The 25,255-nt window shown below is 39.4% G+C and overlaps 1 protein-coding gene and 1 long non-coding RNA gene across 2 annotated transcripts in view; one reads left to right on the top strand and one right to left on the bottom strand.

The window, feature by feature from the left end:
- The window catches only part of LOC141016457 (voltage-gated inwardly rectifying potassium channel KCNH6-like), a 67,644-nt gene that overhangs the window by 28,799 nt on the left and 13,590 nt on the right, over positions 1 to 25,255 (top strand). Inside the window, exons 6-13 of the mRNA XM_073490833.1 lie at positions 258 to 337; positions 1,184 to 1,303; positions 3,204 to 3,376; positions 10,585 to 10,723; positions 12,997 to 13,134; positions 13,395 to 13,549; positions 17,146 to 17,387; positions 18,189 to 18,388. Coding sequence (XP_073346934.1) covers positions 258 to 337; positions 1,184 to 1,303; positions 3,204 to 3,376; positions 10,585 to 10,723; positions 12,997 to 13,134; positions 13,395 to 13,549; positions 17,146 to 17,387; positions 18,189 to 18,388 — 1,247 coding nt within the window. The remainder of the gene's footprint in view (positions 1 to 257; positions 338 to 1,183; positions 1,304 to 3,203; positions 3,377 to 10,584; positions 10,724 to 12,996; positions 13,135 to 13,394; positions 13,550 to 17,145; positions 17,388 to 18,188; positions 18,389 to 25,255) is intronic.
- On the bottom strand, positions 23,291 to 24,610 carry LOC141017309 (uncharacterized). Its single transcript, XR_012180640.1, has 4 exons — positions 24,537 to 24,610; positions 24,257 to 24,399; positions 23,926 to 23,944; positions 23,291 to 23,545 (listed from the first exon to the last, which is right to left on the bottom strand). It is a non-coding gene; the product is annotated as an uncharacterized lncRNA (long non-coding RNA).

The following is a 25,255-nucleotide window of genomic DNA, read 5'->3' as shown; positions in this document are numbered from 1 at the left end:
AGCAAAGGAAACCCTGCGGCACCCAAAGCTTCAAACATCGATCACTCCTTAAAAATTCTGTTGTTGATTGCTATCAAAATTGCTCTCATGAATCAATCCTTGCATGCTCTGAAATATTAATCTATATATTATTTTGCCAACTATTACTTCTGATAAACAGTATTTTTTTATTTTAATTTTAATTTTGCTTGGATTTGGTATACTTTAATTTAATAATTATAGATGCAACAAAAGTCTGCCCTTCTTCTCTCCTTCAGCTGGAATAGTGACCATTAGAAAGAGCAGTGTACCGGTCGGGACATCAGACACTGATTTGCGTGTCCTGAACAGCAGCCAGGTGAGACACACAGACACACTCAGTCAGTTTGCACACATGCAGAAACATACATGCATTTATCATTGCAGTTTGACAAGAAGTTCCAACTATGGAAGAATTATCCTATCTTTATTCAAGAGCGTAGATTTTCAGTTTGAGAGCATGATTTCATTCATTTTCAGTGACACAGCTCCTTCTCCTGCTCAGATTTATTCTCCTCATGCTCACATTTTGTGCTCGCACTGAGATGTTTGCTGCTTTCTTTCAAAATGTGTGCTTGAACTCAAAAATCACATGCTTGTGCTCACACATCTTCTTCTTGCACACAAAAATTTCGCTCGCATTCAAATATGTCCTGTGCTCGCTCAGATCTAAAGTCTGCGCGCTCAAATCTAATGTGTTTAATGTGAGTGTGTTTTTAATGTGAGAATTAAAGACCGTCTTTTCTGTAAAAACATTATTATGATTGAGAATGAATCAATTCATCTTTATTTGTATATATAGCTCCAATTCAGAACAAAAGCCCTCTCATGACACTTTCCAAATTGAGCAGGTCTAGACCATACTCCTTGATTAATATGATTTTAAAAATGTTGTCAGGTCCAAAACTACTGTTTTGTTTACCTCTGTGTAAGAATTCTGATGGTTGGATCCAGCTTCGAACAAGTTTTGTGAGCCAATAGTATAACGGCGTTGGTATCATGTGGTATCTGTGCTTCATCAGCATCAAGAGTCATGGTAGTTGTCAGTTTGTGGAAAAAATGTAAAAATGTACTGTTCTGCCCTAACTAGCGTTAGCATCCTTAATGTTAGCTTGCATTGATGATGTTGATGTTGAAACGGTTGTTGTTTGTGCACATGACACAGATGACCCAGAGCCTGCTGGACACAAAGACGGACGCCTTTGTGGCGTTACCTCCTGGTGATATCAGACCTCCCTGCAAACTGATTGACAGAACACACCATGTCACTGAGAGAGTCACCCAGGTTAGTAGAGACTTAGTACTTAAATGTTTCTGTTCCATGTTTGGTTGCTTATCCAGATCCAGGACAAATGGCAGCAGGCTGGAGTGCAAGTCCATAAAGCTGCAAGGGTTGTGGGAAATGAATTGAATTATCTACCAATGTCCATGCAGGTTAGAATAGACTATCTACAAGCAGATTAAATGTTATGACCATGCAGACTGTAAGTGCAAACCATGCAGACATGCAATGTAGTATTTTCAAGACATTTACACATAACATTACATAACATGTAACATTTACACATACTTATGACATATGTAATCCCTCCAGCTTGAGCTGCGTCTGCCTCAGGGTCTCCTCTGAGATCTTCATGCCTCGAAAAACCTTTGTTAGAGGTAGCCCCGAGGCATTCTGATCAGATGCCCGAGCCACCTCAGCTATTTTTTTAGTTTCACAACTAGACACACAAAATAAAACTACATATATTTAAGGGGCAGAAATGATTGTGCAGGTGGGGGCCAACATAGTGGAAGGAAAAAGAGAAATGCTAAATGACAGTGAGTTAATGAAAATGTCGTTTTTGTTCAAAAAGTTTATGAGGAATGATCTAATACTGAGCAGTAGGTTTCTTCTTTTATACCCCAAAACTGGGAGTGGAAATACCCAACTCCTCCCATAGCCTCATGGTCTCATCCAATCCTTACTCTTCCAATAGCTATACCTCAATTTTTCCTCCTTCTTTCTCTGGAATCAAGGCTGTTCCTGACACCAATATCTCCTTATCGATTTCCTTGGTATTCAAGGTATTTTCCTCAGAATACACCTTTAGCTTTCAGTAACTCTGGCCTTAGTTTAAAAAACAAAATAAGTTTCCTTCTTGATATGTCCCATTACTGAAAATTAATTAATGAAAACATTGGTAACCATGATAAAGGTTGGTATTGATTTCAGTCTGCACCAACTCACGAAAGTGCCAGGTTAGAAAATCCTACAGGAACTGAATTGTTGAGATATGTAAAGGATAGTTCATTTTACAGCCTGTTTATTTCATGTACTGCATGTCTAACTTAAATAAGTATGTCATATAAGTTATTTTTACTGTTAACTAATAATTTTGAGTATAGCCCACTAATGTAAACTTGCTGTGTCTACTTCATCCAATTAATGCTCTAAGTTAATACAACTAGACAAGTTCAGTTTCAGCTTGTGTAAAAACTAAAATGGTTTAAGGCAATGTGTTTCCACACAATTTTCTCAAAAAGTCAACTAATTCTGGTTAAAAGTAAAGGAGCTTGAGTACCTTTGGAGTATTTCAAGCTTGAAATATCACCTTTTAAAGTTAATGTCCATTTTTTCATTGATCTCATCTACCAAAATTCATTTGCACTGAAATATTTTTAAATGCTTACAGCAAATATTGGTGTGTGTGATTAGTTTTGATTAATTAATCAGAGCTTTTATTTAATTAGATACATTTTTCAATCGCTTGACGGCCTATCATAATTGTCTAGGGGTGACATTTAACCCAGGATATAGTGACGGTGCCCCTTGGTTTGCAAATGGGGAGGCGAGCCCTGGCATTAAAATCGCTAAATCACTGCAAAAGAAAAGGTAACAGCTGCTATCTTGTTAATGTTTGTGCAGTTAGCATACAGGTTAGTGTTCGAGTAACTCACCAGTTGCTAGCTTGGAGGTTGTTGTTGTTTCAGGTAGCAATGGAGGTTTTAAAAACATAAACACAGACAGGCGCCCAATGACAGGCTTTATACCACCAGTCTATATCAGGTAACATAGTACACACACACACACTTACATTTTAGGTTTTATGATGATCTGTCACCCAACTTTAGTTCCTATTTTGTGCCTTGTGTGGCCACAGAGTGGGGATGAATAGATGAACAGATACCTCTGTTTCCTCTAGGTGCTGTCTCTGGGTGCTGATGTGTTACCAGAGTATAAGCTACAGACTCCCAGGATCCAGAAGTGGACCATTCTTCACTACAGTCCATTCAAAGCTGTGTGGGACTGGGTTATTCTACTCCTAGTGATTTATACAGCCATATTCACTCCTTATTCTGCTACATTTCTACTGAGGTTTGTGGAGATTCACACAACACTGATCACTGTAGTATCTTACTGATAACAAGGACAAATGTGTTTTGGAGGACACCACAATGAGACAAACGATCACTGACTGATCCTCTCAGGATGTTGTGACATTAGGTACAATTGTTTTGTACCGTGCCAGAGTGAGATTGCTGCTTTCATATTAGTAATGCTTAACAAACGGCATATTATGTATTGTTCTCTAAAGAAACTACACAGTTGGAAAATACCTGTTAGACACTTTTAAACAAATGGCATATTATGTATTGTCCCCTTAAGAAACTACACAATTGGAAAATACCTGGAAGACACCTTTAAACAGAGAACCTAATAGGCATGCATTGTCCAACACTGTCCATGCTACCATTATTCATTTTAACCCCGTATACACTTCATTCTTGGTTTAGCTTCAACACACACAGAGTTGTTATGCACCTGCAGATTTAGCAAACATGATATTGTTTAAACTGTAACACATTGACATTGCTATTTTAACCATACAATACAAATTGAATACAGACAAAACCCGCTTTCATACTGAACAGCGCCGGGCATGTCGCTACTGCGCTCTCTGCCTGCATGTTCCAAGCTAGCAAGCGTGCTACCGCCGGACTAACACTAGGTGAACTAAATTCACTTGCTAAAATTACTTCTCAATCAATCAATCAATCAATTTATTGTTTAGAGTGCAAAATCACCATGGTACATGGTCTCAATACACTTTACAATAAAATCAAGTACAATAATAACAGACAATAAAACAATATTAAAACACCAAAGGAAAATGATAAAACAGTTAAAAATTAGTTTAAACCAAAATATTGAGTAAAAAGGTGTGTTTTAAGACGGGACTTAAAAATTGCAGTGGATGTAGCTTCTTTGATACCTAGTGGGAGGCCATTCCATAGAAAAGGAGCACGGTAGGCGAAGGCCCTGCCACCAGCTGACTTTTTATTGATTGGTGGGATGACAAGGAGATTTGAACTAAGAGAACGAAGAGGACGTGGCGGAATGTAGGGAGAAAGTAGTTCAGTTAAATAAGATGGTGCAATTCCATTTAAAGCCTTATAAGTTAAAAGAAGAACTTTAAAATCGGCTCTAGCCTGAATGGGCAGCCAATGTAGTGATGCCAGGACAGGAGTTATGTGACAGAACCTACTTGTTTTTGTTAAAAGTCTGGCGGCTGAATTTTGCACAAGCTGAAGGCTCCTAGTAGTACAGATGGGGAGGCCAGAAAAAAGGACATTACAGTAATCTAAACGGGAAGACACAAGGGCATGGAGAACCACCTCGGCGCTACGCCGGGACAGAGCAGGGCGGATTTTGGCAATGTTGCGCAGGTGAAAGAAAGCCGTCCTGGTGATTTCCTTGATGTGAGTCTGGAAAGTCAGGGTCGGATCAAAAATAACACCTAGGTTTCTAATGTGCGTGCTTTCAGAGATTGAACAACCATCAGTAGAGTGGCAGGAGCGGAAACCAGACTGAAAATTGTCAAAGAGATTATTGGTAGAAAGGTGGACAGTCAGTTGATCAGCAACAATTCTCTCAAGTATTTTAGATAAGAAAGGGAGAGTGGAGACAGGTCGATAATTGGCAAGAACCAGTGGATCGCTATTGGGTTTCTTGAGGAGTGGTTTAATGATAGCAGATTTATAGGTTAAGGGGACACACCCCTCAGAGAGGGAAGTGTTCAAGATGACACGTATAGGGGCATTCAGAATAGGAAGGAGTTCCTTAAGGAGGTCAGAAGGGATGGGATCTAGTGAACACGTTGTTGGCTTTGAGGCGGCAACCATTGAGGCCAAGGCCTCAGCAGAAATGGGTTTGAACTGAGAGAGTGAGCTCGTGGACCAGGACACAGAGCACTGGCTGGACACGGTGCTAGAGAGCTGCTGGCTAATGATATTGTTCCTTAATTGGGAGATTTTGTCAGTGAAAAAAACTAGAAAATCATTAGCTGTGAAAGGAGAGCTCAGAACCGGTGAAGAGTGTGTAAGCCTGGCCACAGTATTAAACAGGACCCGATGATTGTTCTTATTGGTTTCGATCAAATTGGAGAAATAAGAAGATCTGGCAGCAGAAAGTGCATGTTTATAATGTTTAAAGCTAAGAGTCCAGGCGAGGCGAGAGGACTCTGATTTACAGGTGCGCCATCTGTCTTCAAGTTTACGACAAGCCCGTTTTAAAGAGCGAGTGAGGTCGGAGAACCAAGGTGCAGATTTAGTTCGAGTGCCTCTACTAGTTCTGAGAGGAGCAAAGGACTCAAGCGTTTCTGACAGTGCACTGTTTAGGCCATCTGTAAGGTTGTTGACAGACATGGACGTGTTGGAAAGTGACTCCAGTTTATCGGGCAAATGATCAGCTAGAAGGGACTTAATATGGTTGTTAATGAAACGAAAAGAATGAGGGTTAGATTCAGAGCGAATAGTCTGTGTATGCGTGAGAAGGTTAAAAAAGACACAAGAGTGATCCGAGACTGGGACCTGAAAAATAGAAGGGGGGCCAGCGGTAATATCCTTTGTACAGACTAGATCCAAAGTATTACCGAGATTATGAGTGGGGCCAGTGACATGTTGGATGAAGTTGAGACTCGAAAGAAGATCCAGAAATTCCGTTGCTTTGGGATCCAAAACATCATTAATGTGAAAATTCAGGTCACCGAGCAGAACTATTTTGTCATATTTAATCAGAGCGGTAGATAAAAATTCAGAGAACTCTGTTAAAAAAATGGGATTAAACCTGGGTGGTCTATAAATGAGTAATGCCAGGATATGTTGGCGGTTTCCAATAAGCATGGCCAGGTACTCAAAAGATGTAAAATCACCGAGTGAACATACTGTACAGGGAAATTGATTAGAGAAGATAACCGCAAGTCCCCCACCCGTTTTGTCTTTCCTAGCGGAGAATAAGAAGCTATAGTCAGGGGGAGACGCCTCAATAAGAACAGCACTGGCAGTGGAGGAAAGCCAACACTCAGTGAGGAAAAATAAATGCAAACCATAGTGAGTAATAAAATCATTAATATAAAATGTCTTGCTGGAGAGTGACCTAATGTTAAGTAAAGCACAACTGAGGTCGACAGGGGGAAGAGCTGGAGGGACAGGAACTGTTTTTATATTAATCAGGTTAGATGTGACCCTCCCATGAGTGTTGGAACGATTAACTTTACTGGGATCAGGGTTGTTGCCATGAGGACAGTGAGAGCGTTTTGACAGGATGCAACGCCTGTCAGTAACTCTAATAGGGATATGAGAGCAGATAGGAGTTGGAATTGACATTGGAAAAGAGGTATTAGCATCTGCTACAGGTTTTGCTGCTGCAAAAGAACTAGGTGGAGTAAGGGGGCCAGAAGCAGAGACAGTACAGACACTAAAGATGACAGCAGGACCCGCACTATCAGAGACAGTGCTGTGACAGGAAGACAACGTGTGCAGGGCAGGGTCTTGCTGACCCTGATATTGTGTGTCTTCTGACACAGATATTTCATCATCAGCATGTTCCTTGTCACATAGACAATATATACATTCACTTTAACACATTACAACCATTGTTTTTACCTGTAAGGAGGAAAATAGAAAGGAATGAAGCGGGCACAATGTTGCTGGCTTCAAATCCAAAGTGTAATGAACGAGCCGCGAACAACATCCTCCCCTTACAGGAAAACACGGAAGACCAGAGCAATAGATCAACTGGAAGACCAGAGGGATGGATTTCAGATATCAACTGAGAAGTCCAGAGTAATAGATTACCCGGAAGACCAGAGCAATGGATTACAGATAACTGAGAATTAAACCAAGGGAAATAAAGAAACATGAACTGTTATTTCAAATGTATTTTCTCAAAATAAGAAATATAAAGTGAAATAAAGTAGAATGCATTTTCAACACATACTGTTTCTCTTTTACATGCAATGCTCGTTTTTATATCCATTACACTTGTTCTATTATAGAAGTAGTTGTTTTGTTGTTGTTTTGAAGTAATTTCACTCTAACTTTACCACTGTGGGAAAGAAAAGAGAGCTCTGGTTTGGAGTGGGGATTGTGAGCTGTTGGGATTCGGCTGGACAGCCTCATGCTGTGATTTGCCTTAGTGTTCGGCCCATTTTCAAATATACACGCACATCCACATGTGCACATTTATATCAACTAGGGAAGCTGGTTGTTAGTTAATGTTAGAGTATTGAGTGCAAATCAACTGAGTCACTGGAAGCTCAACACTGTACTCTGATTTAAGCGTGTGCAATACGCAGTAAATAAACCTGTACTACTACCATATTTACTAGGCATAAAGTCTGCGCCACATGCTTATCCATATAATTGGAGTATTTTAATTATGTCATTCCATATCCTGAGGCAACTTGTTATCCAAGGATTACTGGGGTCCAAAAGATGACTAGTTAATGAAGGGTCTCCAATTAGCATGTTGACTGGTAGTCCCTTGCCATTGAGCTCTCTTTCCATCTTGACCTGGAGTTGGGTTTGCATGTGCCAACTAGTAGCCTAATTTGGACTGGTCCATAGTTTGGTACTTATACATTATAAAAGTATTGGCAGGGTAAAATTATTTTATTGAATCTATCAGGGAACTAATATTTAGATAAGAAATTAAGTTCCATCTATTAATATTTGCCGTAATTTCCTTTTTTAGAAGGTCGGTAGTTATTTTCTTCTATTGTTGTTATAGGCAAAGAAATTCCCAAATATTTGACAGATTTCCTATCCCAGCCATTTGATACCTTAAAGGGGAACTACCGTTTTTTACAACCTGGACCTTATTTCTAGCATAAAATTCGATCATTTACTCACCCAGATAACTTTGGTGTCATTTGGAGTCGTTCGGACGAAATTAGATCCAGTGGAGCGCCGCGTATATCCATATAATGCGAGTGATTGGGGCACCGAAGCGCAGCCTCTATATAACGCATTATCTGCTGCGAAACTATTTCATTTCACCAATATTTTGTTATGATACGCTAGTGCTATTCCCCTCTGAGTTGTCTGTTATCAACATCCGGGGTCTGTAGGTTGACCTAGCCGTTTAGCCTAGCCGCAGCCGTTTGTTGTTCTTTGGCCAGCTGTTCCTCTCTCTGCCTCCGCATCCTCCTTTCAACGAGCTCCTCATCCGTGTACTCTGGCTCAAAACGGTGAGGACGTCCATCATAAACAAAGTCATAGTCCACCACCTCAGAATTGGAAAAAACATTCAGCCATGTTGCAAAAAACTAGCAGTAGCAAACTACAGGTAAACAAGTCGGCTGTCCCGGGTGCGCGCAGCGCTCAGAGATGACATCGTCCAGGTCAGAGGTTAGTAGGTCAACCTACAGACCCCGGATGTTGATAACAGGCGACCCCGGACTCAGAGGGGAATAGCACTAGTGTATCATAACAAAATATTGGTGAAATGAACTAGTTTCACGGCAGATAATGCGTTATATAGAGGCTGCGCTTCGGTACCCCGATCACTCGCATTATATGGCGCTCCACTGGATCTAATTTCGGCAGAACGACTCCAAATGACACCAAAGTTATCTGGGTGAGTAAATGATCATATTTTATGCTAGAAATAAGGTCCAGGTTGTAAAAAACGGCAGTTCCCCTTTAAAGGGATAGTTTGAGCCTTTTGATGTGGGGTTGTATGAGGTACTTATACCATACAAGATTATGTCATCTTGTTCTCTGTAGCTCAATACACACATTATTTCACAATTTAAACCTTTTCTACACTATCTGAGGCTGTAACTTGCAAATGCCCCAAATCAATAAAAACAGGCTCAGCAGGTATCACACAGCTAGAAAACCAAAGGAGCACAGTACAATTATCTATCTATTAAATAATACCACTGAATTTAATAATACAGCCAGTGGAAAGTACAAAAAAATACCATTTTCAAAGAGAATATGATTCATGATGAAGAAATGCAACATCTTTGAATTTTTTATATATATTTGTAATGAATATTAACTCTTTCCCAAAAAATCTGTTTTGAGGAAATTATAATATTTCTTCTTAGGGGGGAAAATAAAATCATATAACAAAGTATTTGAGCACAGCTATAGGAATTTAAAGTTTTTTCATTATTTTTTTCAAGAAAATCCATGACATGAACTGAAAGGCCCAAGTGAGTTGGTATAGAATGACCCTGTTTATCCCCCCACGTTGTCTTTGTAATTCTTGTTCCTTTTTGTCATAGAAAATGGAGTTCTGTGAAACAAAGACAACCAATTTACAATGTTGGATGTTTTGTCCACAACACACATTTCGATTGGTCAGATGTATGTGTCGAAAGTGAAGCCTCGAGAAAGTTGACTTCAATCTGAAAAATAAGAGCCGCAATATCGCAGTGAAATTATGTTGCTAATCTGAAAGCTTGCATTGACTGGGTAGGGGTTCAAAATATATTATGATAGAGCAAATGAATCATTGGGGGGAAAAAAAGGCACCAGGCAAAGGCCTTAAGATTGTGGAGTGTTTTTCACTGTTTTCAATAGGTTAGGCCAGTATGCAGAGCACAGGAAAAGCAACTCACAAACATTACCATATAGGCAAGGTCCATGTCCTAGAGCTGTAGTGTACTGCTTGATGTTGCGAGTAGTGAAGATTCAGAGATGGGGATGGGATGAGATGGGAATATTCAGGACAGCATATTCAGCTCAGTGAGAAATTGGAGCCCAGTCTTTATTTGACACAAGGTTCCCTGTAAATTACTGCCTTATACTTGATATACTGCATATGGTCAACCGCAGTTGGTTGGTTTAGATGGTTTAGATCAGTTGTTATCTTTCCTCTAGTGAAATCTCTGGTCAAATTCTGAACTTTGTGAACAATTATCTCTAATCTGCAGATCAAACCTGAAATGACCCTATGGCCTGCCACCTACAGGACAAATGTTTCTGGCCTAAAGAATATTACAATTGTTTATATGTTCACATATTAGACTTAGATTATGAGATAACAGAACCTAATCTGCAAAAGCATTTTAATGTAGAAAATGAACTCCATAAATATATTTCAATAGTAGGGGCAAGTCTGTAAATGTTTCTTAAATTCCTTGTCCTTTCACTAGCATGTTTTTAATGTTGTGCTAAAATAATTGTACAGTAGCTGCCATAGTGCTGTTTGTTTGTATTTTTTGTCATTGGATGTTTTATTCTTTCCTTAAACACACCCAAATAATTTATTGATGTATTTTCTTTTAGTGACCAGGAGGAAGCAGCCATGCAGACCTGTGGTTACTCCTGTTCCCCCCTCAATGTTGTGGATCTTATAGTGGACATCATGTTCATTGTTGACATCATCATCAACTTCAGAACCACATATGTTAACTCCAATGATGAGGTGAACTGATCTGACTGTCTGAGTAACCTAAAAATTAACTGACTAACTAACCAACCCCTCAATTTACCTTCTCTGTGTATAAAGGACTGACAGATTGACTAAAACAGATTGTGTGACTAAAACAGATTGTGTGACTTACCAAAATTGTTCTTTTTCTAAAAGTGTGCTAAGATATATATGCTTGAGTTTGAGTTTGACTTTTTTGACCAGTTTAGTGACCTAGTGATTCACTGGTTCATTTATAGAGAGGTAGTTTCACAGTGAAACAAATGATCTGCTCATTGTAGTGCTGTCAACTTTTCATGCAGAGAAAGTAATAGCAGTTATGCAGGTTTGAACTGTAGCTCACCACAACTGGGTCTATATGGGTTGTAATTTAAAGAAATAAAAGCTTGTTTATTCTTTTAGTAACTAACATTAATTCCCTTTTTTGCCTTAGTTACTTGAACTAAGAATGGTGTGCAGCATTCATAAGATCTACAACTGTACATAGATATCCCCAAATAGGTAAATTGATTCATTGATTATTTGCTTTCATTTCTAATTGCATGAACAATTTATCTATCTTTCATACTGCTTTCATTAGAAGTTTTTTGTATTCATAATTTTATATTTTATATTATTATACTGTATTGTATAATATTGTACTGTATACTGAACTGTACATACTTATATGTACATGGAGCCCTGCCAGTATGCTTTCAGAACCAAGAGATCCACAGACGATTACATGTCCACTGCCTTCCTCTCAGTCTTCATACACCTTGAGGATAAGAACAGCTAAATCAGAATGCTGTTTGTTGACTTCAGCTCAGCATTGAAGACAAGCTCACCCATGAAGCTGCATGGAAAACTAAACACTCTGGGTTTGAGTACCACACTCTGATTGGAATTGGCAGTCATACCTCTGCTACAATAGTGCTCAGCACTGGAGCCCGTGCAGGGCATTGTCTTCAGCCCCCTCCTGTTCACACTGTAACAGTTTTTTCATTAGAGAACACCAGTTCTCAGCCAACTGAATCGACTGTTTCTGTCTCAAAGTCCTGACTCCATCCACCAACTCCACTTCCCCCACCATCCCCCTAAACCTCAACAGAGGCCATGGACCTCTATTCAACTGCCCACCTTAGTGGCCCCCTCCTCTCCTACCACAGTGACAACTCTCTCCATCCTGGAGATAGACATAAATAGGGTTTTCGGGGGCAGAAGCCCTGCAAAATGGCCAAGCCAGACTTTGCCCCTCCATCCAGCCTGTACCTCTGTTCTGATAAGCTGTCTCCGGTTAAGCATCTGACTCCTGACAATCAATGTGTCTTCCTTCATCAACATGTCCTATCGTCCCTGTCTGAAAGAAAACAAAGAACCATTGGACTTAATGACTACAGACACGTCACCCTGGCCTCTGTGTTAATAAAGTCATTTGAGTGCCTAGTGTGGTCCCACCTCAAAGCCATCACCAAACCACTCCTGGACCTAATGCAGTTTTCCTACTGAGCCAACTTGTCCATAGAAAATACAGTGGACATGGCCCTTCTCTTCATCCCCTGGCCTCCTTAGAAACCTATGCCAGGATCCTTTTGTGGACTTGACCTCTGCTTATCATCCTGGCTCAGCTACAGGAAAAGCTCTCCGCGCTGAGTTTCAGTCTGTCAATCTCCTGAAGTTTGCAAATTAAACCACCCTCATCTGGTGACCTGGTGCAGTCATAACAACTTGGAGCTCAAAACTCTAAGGACAACAAAAAGAATAGCCATCTATCCAGGAACTGAAGTCCAAAAGGTTGTAGCCAAACCCTCATACTGCAAACAACTACTGTCTGAGACATTCTCCTCCACCTGTGGCTCCTCAGGACCACAACCTCACACCATAACAGTTTCTTCCCATATTGCACATTGCAGATGTTCTTTAAACTTAATACTGTGACATTATTCCTCATAACCTGACCAACATTTTGCACATTCCTACATAAAGGTTACTGTTCTTTTACTAAAATAAGAGATATAATATATTGCACATATAGTTTAGATTAAAAAAAAAAAGTTTTGTGAATGTTCTTTTTTCTATTCTAATCTTTCTTTATATTTTCTTGTTCTATATTCATTGTTAGGCTTCAAATTCCTTGTATGTGAAAATCTACTTGGCAATGAACCAGATTCTAATTCTATAATGTCATTTGACAAGGTTGTCGAGTTCAAAGTACTCTCTCCCTCAACAGTACACTTATTGAAATGTGATTATACATATGGTTTACTCTGTGTGTTTTGTCTCCTCAGGTGGTGAGCCAGTCTGTTCGGATTGCAGTCCACTACTTCAAAGGGTGGTTCCTCATTGACATGGTGGCAGCCATTCCCTTTGACCTCCTCATCTACCGCTCAGGAGAGGAGGTGGTTAGGGGAGGTGGAGAGGGAGAGGTAGGGAGGAGGGAGGGAAAGAAGAAGAAGAGGGTGGGGTGAGGAGTAAGGAAGGGAGGAAAGACTGTTGGGGTTACAGGAGAGAGAGAGAGAGAGAGAGAGAGAGAGAGAGAGAGAGAGAGAGCAAGAGAGAAAGAGGAGAATCTGGAGGCCTGAAACTGTAATGATATACTGTATTGTATTTTTTTTTTTTTAATAATTTGCTCATTTTACCAAGTCACATAGTCATATTGCTGCTTCCTGTCTTCTCTTCCTAACAGACCACCACACTGATTGGCTTACTGAAGACCGCTCGTTTATTGCGATTGGTTCGTGTAGCCAGGAAGTTGGACCGTTACTCAGAGTATGGTGCAGCTGTCCTCTTCCTCCTCATGTGCACCTTTGCCCTCATCGCCCACTGGCTGGCCTGCATCTGGTACATTACTCTAGTTTTCAGTATTTGTTACTCAGACCCAAACTTTACTAAGAATATGTCACCAAGAACATGGGTGACATAACAACCAAAACCAGACATCCATTTCATCCTTGTTGTACAGTGGTACCGTATAACCCTGATTCCAAAAAAGTAGGAACATTGTTTGAACCGTAAAAATAAAACTAGTATGCAATCGTTTGCAAATGAATAGTGTGAACCAACATCCCCATGATGCTGCCACCACCATGCTTCACAGTGGGGATGGTGTGTTTGTGGTGATGTGCAGTGTTTGGTGTCTGCTAAACAAAGCGTCTAGGCTGATGACCAAAAATCTCCGTTTTGGTCTCATCAGACCATAGAACCTTCTTCCAGTTGACCTTGGAGTCTCCCCTGCCTTTGGATGAACTCTAGTTGAGATTTAATGAGCTTTCTTCAACAGTGGCTTTCTCTTTGCCACTCTCCCATAAAGCTTTGACTGGTGACTTGTTGTATGCAGGCAGTCTCTCCCATCTCACCTGCTGAAGCTTTTAACTGCTTCAGAGTAGTCATAGGTGTCTTGGTGGCGGCCTCCCTCACTAGTCTCCTTCTCCCACGGTCACTCAGTTTGTGAGGACGGCCTGCTCTAGGCAGATTTACACATGTGCCATATTCCTTCCATTTCTTAATGATGGATTTAACTGAACTCTGGGGGATGTTCAGTTACTTGGAAATGTTTTTGTATCCATCCCCTGACTTATACTTTTCAATAACCTTTTTACAGAGTTGCTTGGAGTGTTCTTTTGTCTTCATGGTGTAATTAAGCCAGGAATACTGATTAACCAGTGACTGGACCTTCAGACACAGGTGTCTTTCTACTACAATCACTTGAGACACATTCACTGGTGAATACTTATGCAATCACTTATTTTACGTTATATATTTTTGTTACTCTGTAAAAATCTGTTTTTACTTTGACATGAGTTTTTTTTTTTTTTTTTGGTCAAAAAAGCCTAATTAAATTGACCATGATTCCATTTATAAAAGCAATAAACCCCATCCAAGGGGGTGAATACATTTTACATTTTACATAAAGTGGTGGACATTGCCCCATCCTTGCTTGTTAATGTCCATACGGGTCCTTTTTTTGACCATTCCACAACTTTCCTGACATTTGTTGCCCATGTCCCAAGTTGCATGAAACTTGTTGCTGGCATCAAATTTAGAATAAGTATATATTCACAAAATTAAATTGAGTTGATGAGGTAAAACTAAATACATTGTCTTGGTACTGTATTTAATTGAGGATATGTCAAAAAGGATTAGGAAATTATCACATTCTGTGTCATTTCCGTCTTACCCCTTGTTTCCATCGGGCACGTGTCTATGACGTTACATGTGTGATGCTATTTTGCTCTGTCCTCCACGTGACTGGGTATCCTACCGAGAGCCTTACAGAAGCGGAGCGTGCTGCCAGCTGATACAGTAGACCTCGTGAAATTTTGATTATTTCGTCACATTCTTCTTGGTTTTTGTGCTTCCACCATGGGTGAGTAGGCTATGTACTTCAGCTAGACTTGCCGCGTATTCTCCGCAGAGCAGAACGGAGAGCAGAGAGCCACTTCTTGGATGCTGCTGAGACGTGCCATGGCGCAGCTGGTGGAAACATGAGCATTGACTGAACGGCCGCGATCAGCTCCGGCAACCATATTGCGACCGTAATGTGGCCATGAGTTCCGGTGGAATCTAGGGGTTAGACAGGTGTCCAAGCTTTTTTGGAGTCAGTATTGTATATGAAAAAAATGCACCAAGGTAAAATTTAAAAACTTAAATGTTCAGAAGTTATACACTAAGCTAAATTAAGACATGATGTGTACATTAAGAAAAAACTGGGATAAAATATATATGTGGGAAAAACAAGAAAGGATAATAATAATAATAATAATAATAATAATAATAATAGATAGATAGATAGATAGATAGATAGATAGATAGATAGATAGATAGATAGATAGAACTTAGCGTAGTCAGATAAAGTGGATTTGCACTGTAGCGCCACCTACAGGTGAAGAAAACCACATTTTTACAGCAGTGTTGGTGATTTATGTGTAATGACACCACTCAAAATTGGTGGTAATTACATCATGAGAGATTCATCAGTGTCCACAAGTTGGGCTGCTGGTACCATGCTTTAATATGTCATGCTCCTGGAAAACTCATGTACCAAGTTTCATTATGTTATATCATTACGCGTGGCCGAAGGTGGCCGGTGTCGGCGCTTGGAAGGCGGGAGGTGGTGGGAGCCTGGTCGGCTGAAGTGCTGCTGCAGCTCTCAACGTCCTCCAGCATGGGACCCTCGGTAAGATCCGGAGGGGTCTCGTTTGAGGGGTCCAGTCGGTCATTTTTTATTTTGACATTAAAAAAATGTCTAATGTCACTTTTCACGGGCTGCTTTCTCTTCATGCTGTCCGTGAATAGCTAGCAAGGCGAAACCGTTAGCTTCTACGCTACGTACGTACGGAATGACGCAGGTAGCCTGCGCCTATCAAATACCATCTTTCATATATTAATTTAAGAAAAATAATAAATAATACCTTGAAAGTGTGCGTTTTTATGTCGCTCTAACCTCATCTTAAAATAAAATTTGAAACATAAAATAAAAATCATGATTTTATTTGGGGATTTTTTTTTTCTGTGACAATTTTGGGGAAGCTAAGCTTCTCCTAGCCTCTTAATAGTGCCGCCTATGATCAGACTCAGAGTATGAATGACGGAAACCACAGTGGAGTGTAACGTAATGTGTCATCCTCAATCTCATAACAAACTTTATTAATTCTTCAGGAAGAGTTTCAGATTAAAAAAATTCAGTTAATGAGAGGTACAGAGGAGTGACATGTGACATTACACCATCACATCCTTCCCACAAGACATTAAATAAACAGGAAATCTTTAGATTGATCTCTTCTTTGAAGACGCCCTCTTCTCTGGCATGCAAAAAGATTGCTGAATGTGTGTGCTGCAAGCATTCACACTATTGTTCTTCTGGAATTTATTAATTAGTGTGCATGCTGCAAGCAACTATCAAAATATTCAGCTTTATGTTCAGCTAGAGAAACTGTTCAACTATCAACTATCAGCATTTTCACCACATAACAGCCACAAAGTATTTTTGACTTGAATGCAGCAAAGTAGGGCCAGCTCATTAAATGCGAAAGTCTATGGTAGTAATATGTCATTAATAGAGGTTATTACACAAACTACCTCATAGTAGTAATGAGACAACTTTTCTGAAATCACTTCAGCCATCAGCATTCACAATGTATTTTTGCAAGAAATGCAATTTTTCTAGTTGTCTCATTACTACTATGAGGTAGTTTGTGTAATAACCTCTATTAATGACATATTACTACCATAGACTTTCGCATTTAATGAGCTGGCCCTACTTTGCTGCATTCAAGTCAAAAATACTTTGTGGTGTTTGTGGTGAAAATGATGATAGTTGATTTTTTTTCTGTAGTCAATGTTGAAAGTGATTTCATGGGTAACTGGGTGATAAAAATGCTGCATCCCACTGTAGTGTGTATAAAAGGTTCATTTTTGTGTTTGTCTCCTTACACCAGGTATGCCATTGGTAATGTGGAGCGGTCAACCTCTGCTGGGATTGGCTGGTTGGACAATCTGGGCGAGCAGCTGGGGAAGCCATACAATGACTCCATCATCAGGTCGGGTCCCTCCATTAGGGATAAATATGTCACAGCTCTGTACTTCACCTTCAGTAGTCTGACCAGTGTAGGCTTCGGGAACGTCTCCCCAAACACCAACTCTGAAAAGATCTTCTCCATCTGTGTCATGCTTATTGGTGGTGAGTTGTATAAAACAGCTGTCAGGACTTTTGGCTTGAACTTGAGTGACAGCAGATTGGTTTGAAATAAGAACTTTCTTTGAGGGCAGTATCAGTGATTTTGACGTGAAGCTTACCGCACACACACACACACACACACACACACACACACACACACACACACACACACACACACACACAAACACACACACACAGCAAACTGACATTGGATAACACATTAACCTAGGAAACATTAGCCCAGAAGTCAGGTTCAGTCATTCATTATTGCAAGGCGAGGCAGCATATTTGCAAAATGTATATGCTTAATAGTTAACCTTAATTACAGTTAGCTAACTTACCATGGTTTTACTGTGTGCACATTTCCATGTGAATACAATTTTATGAAGGGAACATGGCCTGCTAGTGTGCACAGTTTATAAATCTGATGATTTTTTTTTTTTTTTTTTTTTGGCGTGTGCCATTTTCGGCTTTTGTACACTTGTAAACTTTTATCATAAATCCTATGCAGTGTTTTGATAACGAGACCCCAGATCCTGACTAATGCAGCGTGCTTGTATTATACTTTTTTCATATGTAAATCTGGTGTTCTCAGTGTTTAGGCACAGTGTTTATGCATTAGGAGTTCTAAATGTGAACAGATAATTAATTCCTTAATTATTGTCATGATTTCTTGTTTTCAATGCTCTAATGAAACACTGGACAATCAACAATGGAACTCGTTTGATTGTTCGTTGACTGTTGCTTGCTTTTATTTGTTATGAATAACAGGCTAATAACATGGTCTTTGTTTCCCTCCTCCAGCTCTGATGTATGCCAGTATCTTTGGTAACGTTTCAGCCATAATCCAGCGGCTGTACTCAGGTACGGCCCGATACCATGCCCAGATGATGAGAGTTCGAGAGTTCATCCGCTTCCACCAGATCCCTAACCCTCTGAGACAGCGACTGGAGGAGTACTTCCAACATGCATGGTCATACACTAATGGGATTGATATGAACGCTGTGAGTATGAGAGACTTTCAGGTGAGCTAATACTGTCAGCCACATTTAAAGTTCTCACCTCTTGCACAGCCATTTCAACAGAATTAAAAGACGTGGTTCTTATTTTCTATATTATTTTTGAAAGAGAACTGATTATTTTCACAAGACTAATGGCCTTTGTGTTCACGGTTGCCGTGTTGGCTAGTTTTCTGTTTCCAACATTTCTAAAGATACTGAAATAATACAGCTTATTTGGCGGAAAATGATCAGAAGCTGAATGAATTATAATTTAGGAATATGTACTTCTATAACATGTACTATTAAAACATTATATATTCTTACATAATAAGGGGCTTAATACATGCCCTGACATGAACAATAACTTGTTACACCACAGACATATGTAATGTCACAAGCTTACAAGGTAAATGTAGTATAATTTTTTAAAGCACAAGGGTTTGATAAAACAAAACTATGTTTTAGTCCTTTGTGCTATATTCACAGAGAAAGAAACCCCAATCTATTTTATAAAATGGAGTGTTGAGGATGAGTTCAGGAGTCTCACAGACTGAGGAAAGAGGCTGCTCTGTAGTCTGGTGGTATGGCAGTTGATACTTCTGTATCTGTTGTCAGATGGCAGCAGGGTGAAGAGACTGTGGCTGGGCGGGTGTTGGCTTTTAGTATCCTTTGGGCTCTGACATCAACACTCATTATATTTTTTGTCATTAGTATGGAGCTATTTTTACTATTATTTTTTGTTTTGTAGTGCTATTTACACATTTTTGTTACCACAATAATGTTAGATCCTGTGGTTCTGTTTTGAGTGTCTAGGTTGGGTGGTGTGGTTGGTTTGGCAGGTTGTTTCCCCTTCCTTTCTCCTTCTGTGTTTTCTACAACTCTTAAAAGGATGAAGAAAGAAGAAGAAAATGGTGTCTGTATTTAAAACTGTATTTGTTGTATATTCACTGTTTTTTTATTTATTTAACCCTTGTTTTAACTTATAAATCTTACATTTGTATATTCACTAATGATTTGTGCATATGGGACGCCACTCTCAATAAAAAAATTTAATAAAAAAAACCCAGAATATATCAGAATAACAATACAATTCACAGGGAGTATTATGAAAAGGAAGGTTAACAGGGGCCTCAATCATTGGTTGTGAATGGTGGATGTATAACATATGTTCCTCTACTATTCTTGCTGGCCTGTTTTTTATAGCCATTAACTCCTTCAACATTTTTCAACGTAGAAAAATAATTCAAAAGAAATATTCAACTTTTTTTGGGACATTTTTCCTCCATTTGGCGGATTGTTCAAAAATGCAAAATGTTCATACTTTTTCAAGCATTTTCAAAACTTAACTACTCACTCATGCTTTCAGCTAAATACACCATTCAAACTACATTTAAGCTGTCATCCAACTTTCAAATCACACTTATACCTTTCAAAATATTAAACTTTATTTGAAGCGTAGTTATAATAGAAGTCAATTACAAATCACATCAAACCCACCCAGCCCACCATTCATACATCCACGTAGAAACTCCATTCAAACTTTAAAAGTTTAGAAGTCTAGATTAGGACTTCCCCGTATCATTCAACGTTTTCATATCATTCATACTTTTTATAGTCAAAGTTCAAAAGTTCATAATTTTTAAATTTTTTGATTTTTACATTAGCTGTCAACATTCTGCCCCATCCATACCCACCAGAGTGGAGGACTCAACTGACAAAGTGGAGATGAGCTCTAAAAAAGTCTGAAAACCTTGTCTTCATCTCGCTCCCATTCCCACAATGTTTACTCAACCAACATAATTTAAAAATCAACTTGTAGGTTGCAACAATGTATATCGGACCAGCACTTTTGGCCTTGTGAACTTTTAAATGACAGGTCTGCAGCATGATCTCCCATTAAACTGAGAGGAAAAATATCTGGAGGCAGGCAAACACATCCACTTTTCTGAACGGCTCCACCAGCCACGATTTATCGTACTTCACTTCATCTTGGGATCTTTCCAAACTGTTTGCATACCGAGTTAGAGAAAGGGGGAAAAAATAGAGACAAAACGATTAGTCAAGTTATTAACAGAGTTTGATCACCAGAATGATAATTGACAAATATTGCAATAATTTAATAACTTTTGTAATAATTTTTCAAAGCAAAAATGACACTTGAATGACAATTCACTGATTCCAGCTTGTTGTCAAGATGACCCAAAACAAGAACAAGTCATGACCAAGACCAGAGTGTATCAAGATCAAGAGAAGACCAAGACTTCAAGGGGCTGAGACCCAGTCAAGACCAAGACCAGTTTGAGTCCCACACAGCATGACACACACTAAATTGTGGAACCTGGAAACCATAGGCACTCCTAAAATTGATCTGAAAGATCCACATTCTAATGAAAACACCCAGAGAAGACAGATCAAAATGTATCTTCATTCACTTCTTTCATCGCATATACAGTCATGGAAAAAATTATTAGACCACCCTTGTTTTCTTCAATTTCTTGTTCATTTTAATACCTGGTACCACTAAAGGTATAATACAATGAACACGACAAAAAATGCAGCTGATCACATAATACTTTATGTCCTATTTGACATTCTTAAGCTTAATTGTATTCCCAGGGTATATAAGAGGCCATTTCATGTCCTAAGCAGCACTGCACATGCAAAGGCTTAGAGTGGTTTCCTGCTTACATTCAAGCCATAGCACAACTCAGAAGTTGTCAGCTCTCACATAATGCCTAAAACAGAAGAATTATGTGAAGCCACAAAGGCAGCCATCTTGGCACTGCTGGAAATTGGCATGAGTGAGAGACAGGTAGCAAAAAAACTAAAGATCTCCAAGACAGCTGTTCATTACAACAAGAAAAAACAAGCCGAACACGGCACTACCAAATTGCTACCTGGCCGCGGCAGGAAACGTCTCTCTACCCCACGAGATGACCGTGCACTCGTCCGTTCCTGTGTCAGGAATCGTCGTCAGACCTCCAGGGACCTTAAAAATGAGTGGGCACTGTCGAGAAATGTGACTTGTTCGGCAAGGACAGTTCGAAACCGACTTGTTGAAGCTGGTCTGAAGTCACACAGAGCACGGAAGAAGCCCTTCATCAACGAAAGGCACAGGAAGGCCCGGTTACTCTTTGCTAGGGATCACAAGGATTGGACTGTTGATTGGGCTAAGGTTCTCTTCAGTGATGAATCCAATTTTGAGTTGATGCCCACTCCAGCTAACTTACTGGTTAGGAGGAGGCCTGGAGAAGCCTACAAACCAGACTGTCTTGCCCCTACAGTAAAACATGGGGGTGGATCAGTGATGATCTGGGGTTGTTTCAGTATGAGTGGAAAAGGGCAAATGCAATTGTGTGAAGGGCGAATGAACCAGGTCATGTACAGGGCTACTCTTGAAAACAGTCTTCTTCCATCAGCTGGAAAACTCTTTCCTGCCTCGAATGACTGGATTTTCCAACAAGACAATGCCCCTTGCCACACAGCAAGGTCAGTTAAAGCCTGGATGGAGAACCACAACATTCGCACCATGCCTTGGCCTGCTCAATCACCAGATCTGAATCCAGTTGAAAACCTATGGAAAATCATCAAACTCAAAATGGAGAACCACAAGCCCAAAAACAAAGCAAATTTGTTTGAATTTGTGCAACAGGAATGGGCTGCTGTGACAGCAGAACAATGTCAGAAGCTGGTGGAGAGCATGCCAAGACGCATGGCTTCAGTCATCAAAAACAATGGTTACGCAATCAAGTACTAACTCCTGTGTGTATCATGTGTTTAAAGCAAACAGAAAAGAAAACATGGAATGCTTAAAAGCAGTGTTTTTGGCAGTACAGTGCCATAGCTATTGATGTAAGAACTTAAGTGATTTTGGTTACTATCAAGAAAACCATGGAAAATGGCTAGATATCAGCTCTTAAATTAAACTCTTAGGAGCTATTTTTGTTGTTATCATTATATTTGTCCAAACAAATGTACCTTTAGTTGAACCAGGCATTAAAATGAACAAGAAATTGAAGAAAACAAGGGTGGTCTAATAATTTTTTCCATGACTGTATATTCGAGCCCGAGTGACATATTCAGACAACAGCAGCCTGCCATACAACACAAAAACGCACCAATGCACAACTTTAAAGCACCAGCATGTGTTTTATTGTTGCTTGTTCTTTTCAAACCAGTGTGGACGTGTACAAACTGACCGACACCTCCCTCATCCTCCTGTTAGGTTAGGATAACTTTCCCTGTTGTTATTTTTATTAGTACATTAAGTTCTGGACACATCATAGAACTCCTGTCATAGTTCTGCCCAACTTACACCTGACTGAAGGTCTTATCACCCACAACAATTAAAGACACCTGTGTGGATGGACAAGGCCTTTAAAAGAAGGTAATCTGTAGTAGAGCGGCAAAGATTAGTTGGTTACTCACCACCTATTTTTTATCATTATTTTTTGTCAATTTTCAAGCAGAAATGACACTTGATGGTTCCAGCTTCTCAAATGTGAGAATTAGCTTTTTTGACTCATTTTACATTATAGTCCCTTGAATGTCTTCAGCTTTTGGGCTGTTGGCCACATCCAAACGAAAAATTTACATCACGATCATCCTGAGCTCTAATAAAATAGAGTTAATGATTTATCTGTTGATTGAGAAAATGCCAGAATTTAATCATTTCCAAAGTGCTTCTCTACCAGAGAAACAAACTGCACTCAGAAACAAGCAGAAAGTCACTGGTAGAGTTATTATTTTATAGTGATCAAACCAACACACACATTTTCAGATCTATAGAGTTAATATAAGCCTTTGCCTCTGCCTAAATAAAAAACAATGTCCCACATGATCATCAGAATTAGTGATATAAAATTACAGAAACATGCACACTTAAATAATACCACAAAACAGAGATTGTCTTTTGTAATGCAGCTTTATTCAGCAGGATAGTTTTCACTATCAAGCAATTTTACATTTTTCAACATCAATTAGAGCTGTGACTAAAGTCACTACATCTCAAGAGCTTCATGTTTACTCGGCCAATTATTTCTTGCTTTGCAGAGCACAAAGATATAGCTCAAACCATATCTTCAAAATCAAGAACAGACTCAGTCTTGATAGGATTGCTGCGATTTATCGTACTTCACTTCATCTTGGGATCTTTCCAAACTGTTTGCATACCGAGTTAGAGAAAGGGGGAAAAAATAGAGACAAAACGATTAGTCAAGTTATTAACAGAGTTTGATCACCAGAATGATAATTGACAATATTGCAATAATTTAATAACTTTTGTAATAATTTTTCAAAGCAAAAATGACAAATTCACTGATTCCAGCTTCTGAAATGTGTCCACTTGCTTCTTTACTCTCTGTAATATCATCATGAATTTAAATGGGTTGTGACAAAATAAGCTATTTCAAGACATCAACTTGGGATCTGGTTCATACTGATGCTTACTATGTGTCATAGTTTTGAGGCATTCCACAAAGTCTTTAGATCTTTTTTTCTTTTTCTGGTCGAATCAACATAATTTACTCAGTAGTACTTACCGTCTCAGTCTGTTGAGTGCTAAAGGGACAGAAAAAGTGATAATCACATTAGTAAAATTACATAAATAAACAGTGTATTCTTATTCATTTGAATATCTTTGAAATTAGATCATTAATGACACTGTATGTACTTAGCTTTAGGTTTATTAGGGAGATACCAGGTCTAAATAAAAGATTGTAGCTAAACACAGAACTAAGTGAAGTTGTATGTAGTAAGTTAGTACAGTCAAGTGTGATTTGTTGATCACAGACTAAAGTAGCCTGCTGTTTGTGTAAATCTGAGGTGTATCTGTTAAAGTCAACTCAGTATGTATGAACACTTGTGATTTACCTCTTTCTACCTTCAATCCCCATGGCATGTCGCAGTATGCGCCACCAACCTTACCAGGTGTACAAGGCATTGAGCGACACTCCCCAGGTTCAGCCATTAAGGCGGCCAGCGTAAACACCAGAAAGATCATAACACACTTCATCCTGAAAAACATATCAGTGGCCACATCCAGAATCATTCACTGCCTTCATTGTTCAGCCTCAAAGCTCATCACATCACATCTCATCTAAAAGACGTCGCATGTAATGAAGTAACATGAGGATTAAATTTGACTTCTCACCTTTCCACAGCTTGATTGTGTCACAGACAGCAAAGTGAGCACAGTGAGATCTAGAGGTGATGTGGACGTCTTTGCTGAGCAGTCGTGAGTTACCTGTCTTTTTATAACGATGGAGATGGAATAATCCTATCCAATCATTCTGTATTGTCATTGTATTTTGCAATGCCAAGTTCTGCATATGGATTTAGAAATTTTGATCTAATCTCAGTTTCTAATGACTGGACATTTTACTGTTTACATGGGAACACAAAGTTGACAACACTACTTATCATTCCCCGGCTCTATGGCCTCACAAAATGTCACCACTAGAAGTTCTGTCTCATGTACGTAAAATAACAGGCAGAAAACAGAGACTGCTATTTTGTATTGCAGCTTTTTATTCAGCAGGATATATATAAAAATCAAGCGATTTTACATTTTTAAAAATCAATGGGAGCCATGACTAAATTCACTACGTACATCTCAAGAGCTTCATGTTTACTCATCCAATATTTTTTGCTTTGCAAAGGACAAAAAAAGTAACAGATGTGGAGAGGGTGGACAGTTTCACTGCGGCTCTGATGCGCCTCCGGAGGTAGTATCAGAGGCGAGCCGACGTCTGTGTGAAAGATCTGTGGTTAGTTCTCCAAGATGTTTGGAACAACCTACCAGCCAAGTTCCTTCAAAAACTGTGTACCTAGAAGAATTGATGCTGTTTTGAAAGCAAAGGGGTGGTCACA

Source organism: Pagrus major, chromosome 21 (assembly GCF_040436345.1).
Source record: "Pagrus major chromosome 21, Pma_NU_1.0".
Classification (NCBI taxonomy): Eukaryota; Metazoa; Chordata; class Actinopteri; order Spariformes; family Sparidae; genus Pagrus; species Pagrus major.
The sequence above is the reverse complement of the archived record's forward strand: the minus strand, read 5'-3'. Positions and strand labels throughout refer to the sequence as shown.